The following is a 13,570-nucleotide window of genomic DNA, read 5'->3' as shown; positions in this document are numbered from 1 at the left end:
CACAGACATAAGGACATTTATAAGTGTTCATTAATATTCAGTATTTGTCAACAATTATAACTTCCTTCAATGAAGACCTATTTACATTATTACATATATATTTTATGTTTTACTGTATCATCATTATCTTTATACAGCAGCTCTGCAAAAATAATTGATAAACATTTAAAACGTTCCTTATATCTGCGTACAGTTACATTATAGTGTTTAATAAACCATTTATTAAATGCTTATATACTGCTTATAAAGGCTAAATGGTACCCATACTGGTACTGCTGTTGAGACCAAATTTAAATGAAACACATTTTAAAAGCACAGGAAATGAATAAAATAACCAAACTTAAATATTCAACAGTTCATTGCACCCTGTGCTTATCACATTGTTTGGGGGGAGAAACTGACAGTGAGGAAAAGCCTTGATGATTGGCTGCTAAGAGGAGGGGACAGTATATAGACCCTGATAAATGTGGAGTTTCATGGTCTCCCCTGACAAATCATCAATGACCAGGAACCTTTAGCAGACACACTCTATTGCTCCCACCCACAGACATTTTACAGAAGTCAAAAGTTCCTTTTTCATTTTACAGTCAAACAGCGGGCCTTGTTAATTTTATTTTATCAGACACAGCTGAAGGCCTCCGAGAGTAGCTAAGTTCACAAGTGTTTGCTATACAATAAGAGAGAGAGACATTTTTTGGTCTTCGTTGAGTGAGAGGAAATTTTGAAACATTGTGCAATGGTGCCGCAAAAGTTTTGAAAGGTTGTGAGAGTGTTTTGCCAGCAAAGCGTCTGAGACTCGGTCCGTTGGAGAAGAAGTCTCCATGTTGCATCCATACAGAATGGAGAGCTACCTCATCCCACCTGTAAGTATCTTATTTATTTTAGTATTATCTAAACTCTCAGGAGACTTTCTAGCATGGGAGGCTTAAAGAGTTCCTTGAATAGTTTGTTTTCAATGCAGCTTTAAAAAGAAACGCACTTACTAGTCAAAAGGACAGACAACATGTATTATTTCATATTAGATGACTTAATATGAGTCTACTTCAATTTGAATACAGGACACAAACTAAGAGTCTTTTATACTATGGGCAACATGAAAATGAAACTCAGAAGTTCTTGAGAGTTTCAGAACAGCAGTGGCAAGAATTTTTTTTCATTATTATAACACAAATAATACTAATCTGATTTACATATATAGAAACAATGTGAACATTTTATAAAAGACAGTTGGTGACTTGTATTATTTCCTTTAAAGGATTAGATGAGGAATGATACAAATAATGATGTATGTTGTCTGCACCATATACACCATCCAGTAAAAGATTTACTGTCATGATATTTTGTGGCTGAAAGTGTTTATATTTGCTCCTGCAGCACTCAGAAGAAATGTACGATCCTGAGATCTACAGACATCAAATTGCAGAATATTATAATCCATATGTCTTAGATGCAGATATCCAGGCAGGTGAGTTTTACTTCAACATCGATTTTGTGTCATGTGAACAGTGTCTCAATTTAAATCGCCACTTGTTCTATTCAATTACAGTGAGTGAGATTTAAATTATAAACATTTTAAAATGTAACTGAATGATGATGATTGTGGGGGCAAATGTTATTGACATGAACTAAATCCATTGACATGAATCTTGTTTTCCATACAGTGCTCTCAATTTTCATTAAAATTAAATAGTAATTTTAGTCACCTAGTCATCTGTCATTTTATTCTTCAAATTAATCACCATGACCTGACGTGGTGACACTGACTTTTTCTGGTGTATTGTACATAAAAAGCCTGCAGTGTGTGCAGCTGGAGCGCACCACATAGGGTGTATGGAACACAGGAAACAGATGCCATTTCTTTCGGCTCGCTACAACTACAGACATAGAACAACTTTCGCCCCATGGGGTTTTGTTGATACAAGAGAGGTGCTTTACTTTCTCTTGTAATCAACTGTTTTGAATATTGCCCCAAAACAATCTAAATATGGAAAAAATACTTTTTCTGACCTTATAGCCCAGTGAGAAAGCTTCAGTTGTCGTTGTGATAAAAATATCGAATGTCTAATATCTAAATATCTCATATCAATATCTAATATCCTTAATTAATACATTTACTGATATTAGTGTGATATTAGTGTTACAGTGGATGTGTGACTGGCTTTATTATCCAGTTTCATTTATTATTTTTAAGAGTATACTCTGTGTTTTGCAGTAGTTTACATGTGATATACTTGTTCACTTCTATTTGGCTCTCCTTTATTTCCATGGTTACATTTAAAATGTGTAAAACTTGAACTTGAGAGCTGACTTGTTTAATTTTCTTGTTTAATTACACCCTGAAAAACAGCCAAGGACAACGTGAGAAAGAGCGCAAATTCAAAGCCAACGGCTGTGGCGACACTTCTAGTGTGGCAATAAACAGGAAAGAGCTTCATGCTGAATTCTCTATTATTCTCCTCATTTCACCCGGTTTATGCAAACTCTAGCACTATGAGTAAGCAGCTCGTTGTCAAGTCAGTTTAAGATGAATTTCCATAGACAGGCATCTCTAACCGTTTAAACATGTATTTCTGTTATATCAAATCATTACATCATCAGGACATGACTTTTGTATGAAGCTGTGTGTTCCAGTTAACCTTGCTGGGGTTCATTTCTGTCTTTTTTGGTTGGAGTACTACAGTACTGTCCATTGTTGAGACATCAAAGTAAAAGCTGTGGCCATTATGCTGTTTCTCACCTCTCTCTCTTTAGATCACTGGGACTTCCACCCTCACCCTCACGTGCACTCTGCAGAGTTTGAAAACCTGCAAGAGACCAATTTCACAGAGCTGCAGAGTGTGCAGGCTCTCCACCCGCCCGGACTCATTCGACATGAGGCCATACGATATGATGCAGAAAACTTGCTCGATCCAAATCTTGGGGCACATTCACATGTGTTGCAGCAACCAGTAAGTCCTTCTGTCACCCAACAAAAAAACACTTATGCATTAAAAAAATAACAAACTTAAAGCACATCAACACACACACATGGGTGCGTGTACCTGCACACAACTACATGTATTCAAATATAATGCAAATCTAATTAAAATGCAGAAAACTAAAAACTAAAAAATGGCTGTTGTGTTGTATTTTTTATACTAAAGCAATGTAACCATAGAGTTACTGGTGAGTTATGTGCTGTATTATTAGTCAGGGGCTTCAATGTAATGATGCACTGAAGTGATGACAGTGATAATGACTAAGTGAGGCTTTCCTGAACATAGCTTAGCTTGGTTAATTCAATTATTATTATGAGACACAAGCCTTTCACTGTTTTTTGGTGCTAAGGTAGTAAAAATATGGTGGCATGGTGCCCAATAACACTTCTAAATCCCCAAATATACTTCTAGGTCACTGCAGACACCTTCAAACTCAACATAATTCACAGTTGGGTTTCAAATCAGAGAAGACATGGAGATGGAGGTCTTTTAGGGTCCTGTGACAAAAATCAGGAAGTGAATCTTTGAGCTACAAGAAATACTTTAATTCTAGGGTTTTTTCTATTTTTTCTATTTTTATTTCAGTATAAAAAGAACGTTTTCTTTGAACAGGGTCTGAAGGCTCAGCTAAGCTCACCCAGTGTCACAACTGCATGCTTCTCCCCTCCAGTTGTGAACCAATGAACTAGAACAGAGATCTCTGGTTTTAGACTACATTAAAGTACAGTACGTCTAACCAAGTCAATATTTTCAAATCTGAAACCTCGACGCTTACACATACCATTTGTTGGGTCCATCAGTACAAGCTCATGTTATTAAGACAAGCAGAGATGAGAAAGGCAAATTAATTTATATAGCACAATTCATCCACCATATTTATATTAATTTAACCATTGACTGTATATAAAGATGGACGACATAACAGCTCCCCAAAAGCGAAGCCAAAACATCTTTATCGTCCCCTGGTGGCTGGCTGCAGTATAGGTCATAAACCCCGCCTCCTCCATGTTAGCAGATGGGACATGAGCCAAACTAAGAACTCAGGGAACTCGGGATATTTTGGCTTTAGTTTTGTATAGTCGGAGGAAGTGGAGACGCAGCATCGCATCTTTATATTCAGTCTATGATTTTAACCCAAACTATGATCTTTTCCTAAACCTAACCAAGTAGTTTTGGTGCCTAAACCTGACCAAACTGCGACTGCTTCACAATGTTAACCATGAGTTTATTACTGTTACCGTGACGATGAAAGCCCCCAATTGTGACGACAAAGGTCACCTGACTGTATAGTTCAATAAATAAATAAATAGGTTTTTACTTCAAAAAGGATGTGTTTCAAAGAACTACTTATATTTATTTCAGGGGACTTTTATTTTATAATGCCACATTTATTTATTTCAGGGGACTTTTATTTTATAATGCCACATTTATTTATTTCAGGGGACTTATGGCATTATGAAATAAAAGTCCCCTGAAATAAATAAATGCAGCGTTATAAAATAAAAGTCTCTTGAAATAAATAAATGTGGCATTATGAAATATAAGTAGTGCTTTGAAAAACATAATATTTTTAATCAAAACCTATTTATTTATTTATTGAACTACATTGACTCATTTATTTATTTCATAGCCATATTTATTAATTTCATAGGCATATTTATTTATGTATGTATTTATAAGTGACTTAAATAGCATTCTATAGATGGGGAGACAATATGCAGGTTACATGGTAACAAGGTGTAACCAGAGTGGACAGGCTACATGGAGGCAAACCTTGGACAATTCCAAAACACCAGCAATGTAAAATATTAATTTCAAAGTGAAAATGCCAACAAAAGAATCCACCAACACTAACATGACCACCACATATGTTGTCCCTAGCGGAAACAAGATCCCAAACTGAAGCAGTCGTTGATCACTTGCGGCTACTACCGGCCCTTTAAGAGGAGTGAGGAGTCAGCAGTCAATGGCGGTATAAAACAGAGCAGTCAATAAAATAGGGTTTTTCAAAAATTGCGAATCACTGCAACCACAAGAGGTCAGGGGGCATACAGTCATAAGTATGCACAGAAAATATTAGGCTGATGGGTCCAGTAGTATGTAAGACTATGAAGGTAATGGTGAGGCCAAAGGTGTCATAGATTCAAGTATTTCACTCACTGTGTGGTGTCAGTAAAGTGCTGGAACAAGCAGATATATCAATATCAAACATAAAGTATATTCCATATGATTAAAAAAAACATATTTTAAATAACTTCAGTCTTTGGCAATACTGGGGGAACCTTTGTACTTCATATCTAAATAAACCTATTGTTGTTTCCAGGAACAGATTATAGTTACAGTAACACCTGATTGTTCACTTTGAAACAATATTTTCAAAATTGCATTTCATTTCATGTAATTTTCTTATCTAACATCTAGCTCTGCTTACAGGCGAATTTCAATTTGATAAGGATTGTTATTATAAACATTACATCCATTTATAATCTATGAAATGCATTCACAGCTGAATGGGATATTCTGAGACTTTATATGCCAGTTTTCAGTGTTTTTTATAGTCCTTTCTTAAAGCAGGGGACAAAGATATACTGTATACACTAACACACATACACAAACACCTACCTACTAAGAAACTTTTTCATTTCAGCTACACAACTTGTGTTTTGGCTGTTTATATCCTTACAAAGAAGCCACAAAGCACGTGTGCTTTTACAGTAGCTCACACAATGGTTTTCACTTGTGAGCAAGTTAAATTTCCCTTGTGAAAAAAAGAAGGAAAATGTGTTTGTATGTGAAAAAAATATGGTGTTAGCACATCAATTGAAACGTGGTATGAGAATACAAATTGAAAACCACTGATCACACATGGAATTCACATGTAGGTTTCTGCCACTTTTTGTAAAGGATGTTATGAATACGTTGACGTGTAGTGAAGTGTTGCCCACCCAGGCATACAGCTATAGAAGCGTACACACATCACAGCTCATGCAGAGAGATGTTGCCATGCTCTTTCACTTACAGTGACACGATTGTAGTACAAACCCACACATATGAATGTGCCTGATGTTAGGTACAGTATAATCAGTAGCAACATAAGCTCTCTGAATGACTTAATTTATGACTAATGACTTAAGTAGTTTATAATAATCCAATGCCCTAAAACATCCCAAAATACTTAAGGTGCCAGACATGGCTGTTTGAAAGTGATTTGCAGATAATTAAAATAAAAATGCATAAAATGATATTTGTTTGTAAATGTAAGGTAGAGGATGTGATATAAATAGCATCACTGCTGGGATTGGTATTTAGTGGATTTACTGTAAAAGTGCAGAAGTATTAGCAATGAAATATACTTGAAGTATCAAAAGTAAAAACACTCATAATGCAGAATTATCCCTGTCAGTGTTATATTTCTACATGATTGGGTCTTTATTAGTGATGCAGTAACATGTAAGCGTTACTTAAATGTTGTAGTTGGTCACGGTGGAGCCAATTTTAACTAGTCATAAACTGCTGGGCATATTTAATAAACTGATCACATGGTTTATATGTAAAATCTTATAGTAACTATAGCTAACAAATGAATGTAGTGGGAATATCTGAAAAGCAGTGGAGTAGCAGTATAAAGTAGCTTAAAATGGAAATACTCACGTACCTCAAAATTGTACACAAGTACAGTACACCACTGAATATCATTGAAGCTTTGAAGCCTCTGAAGCTCAAGTCAAGCTCTGCAGTTTGGCGTTCGCTCTCCAGATTTAAGGACAACACTTGCACTCTTTATCTGTTTAGTGCTATCAAACATACAGTAAATGTGCATCCATCATGACAGGCGCATGTAATGTAACTGTGTAACCAAAATAAAAAAGCCATATTCACTTTACAAACAAATACAGATCATATATGTGACATTCTCATACAGAATGGAAAAGTGTGTTTTTTCTAAAACCTGGGAGGAACATAAAGAGAATTTCTAAGAAGTTAAATTATTGCAAATGTTTTGACTTAAGACTAATTAACTTTGGCTCCTGTGTTGTAGGTAGCATTCTTCCCTCGGACTGTGTATCCACCACACGTGTCCCAGCGCAGCTCTGATGATGAAGAGCACGGAGGACGAAGTCCCCCGCTGGAGGTGTCTGATGAGGAGTGTCTGAGAGATCGAGTCCCTTATGTCACACCAGGAGATCTGGGTAAGGAACTAGATTTACAGGCCATGTCATATTGTAACTGTGCAGAGTGTGAACATTCTTGTTCTCTACTGAGCAGTCAACACAGATACTTTAAGACACACCAATTGTGCTGGCCATGTGAAGATTCTCAGTCATCTAGGTCATGGTATATCTAGAAGTGCTAAGTCACTGGACTTGCTTTAGATTCTTGAATCTCAAGAATCTAAAGCAAGTCCAGTTGCCTGTTAAGTGGTGTAGTGCGTGAGCTGGTAGGATGATCTACTAGTTGCACAACTACTTTTACACTGCTGGTCGTGCATCTTAAAGGGAAGTATGCTCACAAAAAGTTGTTGTTTGTCTGTTATAAACTAGAATGACCTTGTTCTCCAAGGCTGGATTTTTACATTTGGTTGTGGAAATAGCCCAGCAGATGTACTAGGAGAATGGCAGGATATCCCCAATGGCTACCTTTTGGGCCTTCTGGTGAGGTTTGTCAGAAATCTGTGGAGTGATCTTTTGGTACCCTGTCTACTTTAATCAATTTCTGCTGCATAACTGTGGCAGTCCACATGTCCAGCACAGCAGGATTGACTTACTGCTCCACCAGAGTCGCAGGGCCTCTGTGTCAATGGCTTTGTAGTTTGCTGGCGAGAACCCCCGTCCCCCCGCAGCAATTACATGCTTTCTCTCCATTTCCTGTTTTGGCCTGCTTAGGATCTGAGAGGACCAGCTGAGCATGAGTTTTGTCTGGTACACAGTGAATGCAGTGCCTATATATCATACTGTATCTTTGTAAATAGTTGCATGGGATTATTTATTATTCAAGCACCTATGCAAGCACTTCATTGGCAGTGATTGTACATCATCTACTTTACTGGTACTTATAGCACAGTGCTGACAACAACGCACCCCTTTGCATTTTTGTCAATGAAGGTGCAGAGATGAAAAGAGAACAGACAGAAACAGAAAAATAAGTAACCATGGTTCTCCGAGAGACCATCTGTCTGGCTCAGGGCATCTCAGAAGCATGTTCCAAACAAGGTTAACCAGAGAGGCAAGATGAATGGTCCTTAAATGACCTCGTATTGCAAGTAATGGCAACCATAAGGCGTCTGAAAGAGTATCCTCTTTGACTGCACACTGTAGGGGTAAGACCACCAACATATGGAATAAGTAAGGAAAGTCTCCACACTCGGAGAACCATGGTTACATATGTTACAACTGTCAATGACAGTTTTGATAATTTGCTTTAAGCCAGAATCAGATAAAATTTTTGTCATAGTGGTTACAGTAATCTATTCAAGGAGTATCGTTAGATGGTAATTTAATTTCTTTCTAAGAATTTTTAAGTTACAGTATATGTGAGAACTGTCTAAGCACTAATATTAAAGGAGTCTGATCAATTCTGCTGTTTGGTACAGACAACCATTTGTAAAGTGATGTAAAAAAAAACGTATACACCACCAAACGTCATATCGTAACATTACTATTTTAAAAACAGTTAATATATGATTAACTAAGTTTATCATATATTACCATGACTGTGCAAAACACTAAAAAGTTTCCTTTTGAAGTCATTGCATCTTTGTTGTTGTTACTAATTTGCCTAATATCGTAATGTTGAAACTAGCAAAAACATTTTTGACCCACACCATTTATAGTGTCACTAGTCCAAGACTAATAAATGGGGCTTTATGCTGGTTAGAATGTGATATAATTAATTTTCTCATTTTTTTTATTTTTAACAAATATTTTTACATAATGAATATAATAATATCAGTATAAATTAGTAATGATGCAACTCTCTGATGTTTCCAAAAGGCAATAAAAAGAAGATCCGTTTGTACCAGTTCCTGTTGGACCTTTTAAGGAATGGCGATATGAAGGACAGTATCTGGTGGGTGGACAGGGACAAAGGGACATTCCAGTTTTCTTCCAAACACAAGGAGGCTCTTGCACACCGCTGGGGAATCCAGAAGGGAAACCGCAAAAAAATGACCTATCAGAAGATGGCCCGTGCGTTGCGCAACTATGGCAAAACTGGAGAGGTGAAAAAGATAAAGAAGAAGCTGACGTACCAGTTCAGCGATGAGGTGCTGGGGAAGAGTCATCTGGAGAGAAAACCATATGTGTAGGCAAGAGGGATACTGAAATGTCAAGATTTACTCGTGACAAGTTGGACAAGTGACATTGGAGGTGTAGTTTCTGGTGTTAGATGCTTAATCAACCTTGCTGATCTGGTAAATAGCATTTTGTGACTAGATAGATGATACTTTATTCATGTGTCCAGTAGCTCACACAATCTGTATTAGCATATAAATATAGATTAGACACAATACACAATAGAATAAGGTAATAATTCAGCATGCACAGTTACGGTTAAAAAAATTACTTAAAAGCAAAGAGTCATATAAATAAATAGATATATGAATAAAAAGCCCCATTACTGCTGTACAGTGGGATCAATCTTTTGACGATACTAGTTAATGCAGCATAAAAGTATGGATCAATAGACAAAATCCCTAAAGACTGTCTGTATAATAAGACATAACAGAGACCACTTAGTAATTGTAATTAAGAAGAAATACCATAGAAAGCTCAGTTTGGCTTGTCTGTTTGAATTTCTGGATAACAAAATACTTAAAAGTAGCCGTATGGATATAAAGTCAGGAAAATGTGTAACCTGTTATTTGCAAATGTGTACAGAGATTTGTGAATGGGTACTTTGAAGAAGTGTTATGAGTATCTCCTGTTTGTGAATTTTGTCCCATTGGCTCTCTCAGATTTGAAAAAACTCCCTCAGATTTGCCCTGAAATATGCAAAACCTGCATTCTAAATCATGCCCCACTACCAGGTGGGGGCGGCAAGCTGCTTTATGGTGCAGCGAATTGGACATGTTGGCCAAAGTTGGAACTGCAAGTCATGTGATGCTAGGGTTCAGAGAGACATGTGTAATGCAATACAATTCAACAGCACCACAAACTACATCCTCCAAAATAATCAGAAAGTTGAATCAACACCTCTTGAAAACAGTTTCAACAAAAAAATGATTATAACCTTCATGAAGGTAGGATTTATTACAGGACTGTTGTATTAGACTGCTATTAGTTTTATCTAGGTGTACCTAATAAACTGGCAACTGAGTGTATATAATAAAAGCCACTGTAAGATGCTGGCCTAAGCAAGAGAAAGACACAAATGCATGAGCATTATAGGCTTGCAAACAGAAAGCATAAGAAACCTTTTAGCATACAGTATGTGCTGGGTGAGCAACTGTCATTGATATGAATGGGCCACACTTTGGAATATCTCATCCAATGTTTACTTTATCCAAGGTGCTAATCTGTTAATGCATAGAGAGGACCCATCAGCTTTAAAACAGCAAAACCACTACTAACCAACGTGAAAATCTACAATGAGAGCTCGCTCAACTCTATAAGATCACAGTTGAAGAGCTCAGCATTTTAAAAAACAAGACACTGGACACTGGTTTTAAAATCTCATCGCATTTCCAAATCTGACAGATTATGCATTTTCTTTCTTTCTTTCTTTGTGAGGTTATTTTTTCATTTGATGTTTAAAAAATAAATAAACATTTTGGGAAGTACGGTTATTGGATCTACCAAGATGCGAAGATTGTATAGGATCATGTATGTACGTTAAATATGAAGCTATGGCCAGCGTGGGGTTAGCTTAGCATTAAGACTGGAAGTAGGGGGAAACAGGTAGCCTGGCTCTTTCCAAAGATAACAAAATCTGTCTACCATAGCCTCTAAAGATCACACATTGTATATATTTTGTTTAATCTGTACAAAAACCTAAATGTAAAAACAACAGTTTGTGGTTTTCCAGGGAGCTATATGCTGGACAATTTGTTGTCTGGGAGCAGTGACTTCCTGGAGTCCTGTCGTCACTGTGAGAGCAGAGACTGGTTCTTTCTCAACCTTATAGACATGAGAGTGGTATCAATCTTCTCATCAAACTCTTGGCATGAAAGTGAATACCTGTACCTCCCAAAATGTCAAACTATTCATTTAATGACAATAATTGACAGTGTACAGTCAAAAGGCAAAAAGGGAAAAAGAAAGGGGGATGTTGCAGTTACACGGTATGCATCTTAGACCCTGGGTCACTGTGACACCCATTTTTAAATGTAGGTGCACACACATATTAATGCATATTCTATTTGGAAATGTCTGTTTACACATTTCCAATATTAAAGTCAAAATTTTTGTTTCAGGACATGTAAATTCTACTAGTTTAGTGTCGAGTTTATGGTTTGAAACTTCACAGTTGGCCCAAGCCCTACTGTGTTTGACTCTCCTTATGTTGTATATGCTTAAGTTCTCTTTAAACAGTGGGTGATACTACTGTATGTACATATTTCTATTGGAATGTGATATTTAAAACAGCAAGGAGAAACAAATAAGTCATTAATGAGATAAGACCATTATCATGAATATTTACATGACAAGAAATGTTTGGTACAAATACATAAAGTTTTGTTGAGAATTACTTAAAAAAATAAATTGTTCATAAATGTATGTGTTGTAGCTGTTCAGATCCTTGGTAAGTGATAACATCCCACATCAGAGGTAAAACACAAAGAAAAAGAAGAAGAGGTAAACGTTGTATATAAAGTTGTATAGTACTTCATAGCGTTCATTACAGCTATAAAAATAACTGGTAACTTTAAGGAACTAAGAGGTTAATGCATGGGGTGGTGAAGTGGCCTGTCACCCACTTCTTATATGTATCTTGCCTGTGCATCCTGATACACTGCAGGCACCAGCTCTCTACTCATAGTGGGTGCCCAAAGTGACACATCTGGAGTTTTTGTGCAGTCAATACAAGTATGCAGTGCAGTTGTGTGTCCAGTTTTTAGCTGTCTGAATTTTCAGAGACATACAGAGAGGCTTATGAAACGCTTATCAACAACCATCACACCTCCCTTTTAACAGAAAAAAGGAAGTAAGTGACTTAACTATATTTATTTACCACATTTCAAAACCACTTTTACAGATGAAATTCAGTTCAATAAAATATTATAAAACAACACTAAAAACCTCCAATAAATTAAATAGTTATAGATAACATAATACAAAAACACTGTAATACAAAAAAGTAATACAGTTGAGTTTTTCCATTTTCTGCAACTCTATACTTATCCACTACAATTTAGAGGCAAATATTGTACTTTTTATTCCACTACATTTATTTGATATCTTTAGTTACTAGTTACTTTGCAGATTCAGATTAATAATACAAAATATAATCAACAAATAAATAAAGATAAGACTTTATTGATCCCTTGGTGAAATTCACAAGCTACCTGGCAGTACATACAGTAAAAAAATAAGCCCCACATTTACCAGGTGCAACATTAAAGTAATGTAAGTGTTAATACATCAATAAATACAATTCAATAATATATCATACATTTGCTGAAATGGGCCATTCTGCGTAATGAGTACTTTTACTTTAGGTACTTTACTTTTACTTGTAACAGTGTATTTCGACACTGTGTTGTAGAAAAGGTTTCAGTCGTAGTCATCTGGACACTGTTTTCAGAATCAAGACGTTTCGGCTCCCATCCGGAAGTCATCAACTAGCTAATCAACAGATACTCAGGTAGACTCCTTCCTGAGGGCATTGAGAATGACTTCCGGATGGGAGCCGAAACGTCTTGATTCTGAAAACAGTGTCCAGATGACTACTTTTACTTAAGTAAAATATCTGAGTACTTCTTCCACCATTGAATAAATGTAATGTGCAGTGTGCAAATATAAAAGATACTACAGCACCTGGTGTCCCAAGAGCCAACAGCTCCCCTCAATGGTGAAGTTGTAATTGATACCCGTAACTAACAAGTGAGTAGATGAAAAGAAATGGCCTTGAATAGAATAGAATACAATACAACTTAACTTAATATCACAGTATGTACATGAAAAGCCCTACAGTACATGGAGTATACAAGCACAAGCACACTTGGTCATTAGATTGTGGTAATTAATCGTGATATTATGTATTACTGCCTGCCATTTTCTACTCATCTGCTTTTGAGAGTTAGTAAAAAGGATGACAGCTGATGACAGGTATGTGGCTTTAAGAAGTGGCTACGGTTAGGTTCAATGTAGATCAGGAGACACATTGGTTTGTTGCTCATTTTGGCATGAAGATTGCTGGTTTGGGAAGATATGACATGGTGGGCTGTAGAAACAATAAACATAAACTGTCTACTGACGCTGGTTTCTGAATAAATCTGAGGTGATATATATGCCATAGTTATTGAATCATGCTTAGTTTTTATATCTAGAATATAAAATAATTATTCACAAGGTAAAGGAGGTTCCAAAAAGAAACAAATGTGGCTCTCAGCTGAAACAACAATTTGATGACTGGTCCAGCTGTCAACTGCAGGG

The 13,570-nt window shown here is 36.4% G+C and overlaps 1 protein-coding gene across 1 annotated transcript; it reads left to right on the top strand.

The window, feature by feature from the left end:
* The first annotated feature begins 477 nt into the window (after positions 1–477).
* Positions 478–11,692, top strand: spi1b (Spi-1 proto-oncogene b). The gene is made up of 5 exons (XM_044206621.1): positions 478–863; positions 1,375–1,465; positions 2,752–2,948; positions 7,018–7,168; positions 8,969–11,692. Exons 1-5 carry the CDS (start codon positions 822–824, stop codon positions 9,280–9,282), a joined length of 795 nt encoding a protein of 264 aa, XP_044062556.1. The 5' UTR covers positions 478–821; the 3' UTR covers positions 9,283–11,692.
* Positions 11,693–13,570: the final 1,878 nt, after the last annotated feature.

Source organism: Siniperca chuatsi, linkage group LG1 (assembly GCF_020085105.1).
Source record: "Siniperca chuatsi isolate FFG_IHB_CAS linkage group LG1, ASM2008510v1, whole genome shotgun sequence".
Classification (NCBI taxonomy): domain Eukaryota; kingdom Metazoa; phylum Chordata; class Actinopteri; order Centrarchiformes; family Sinipercidae; genus Siniperca; species Siniperca chuatsi.
Note: the sequence above shows the minus strand (reverse complement) of the source record. Positions and strands in the feature narration are given on the sequence as shown.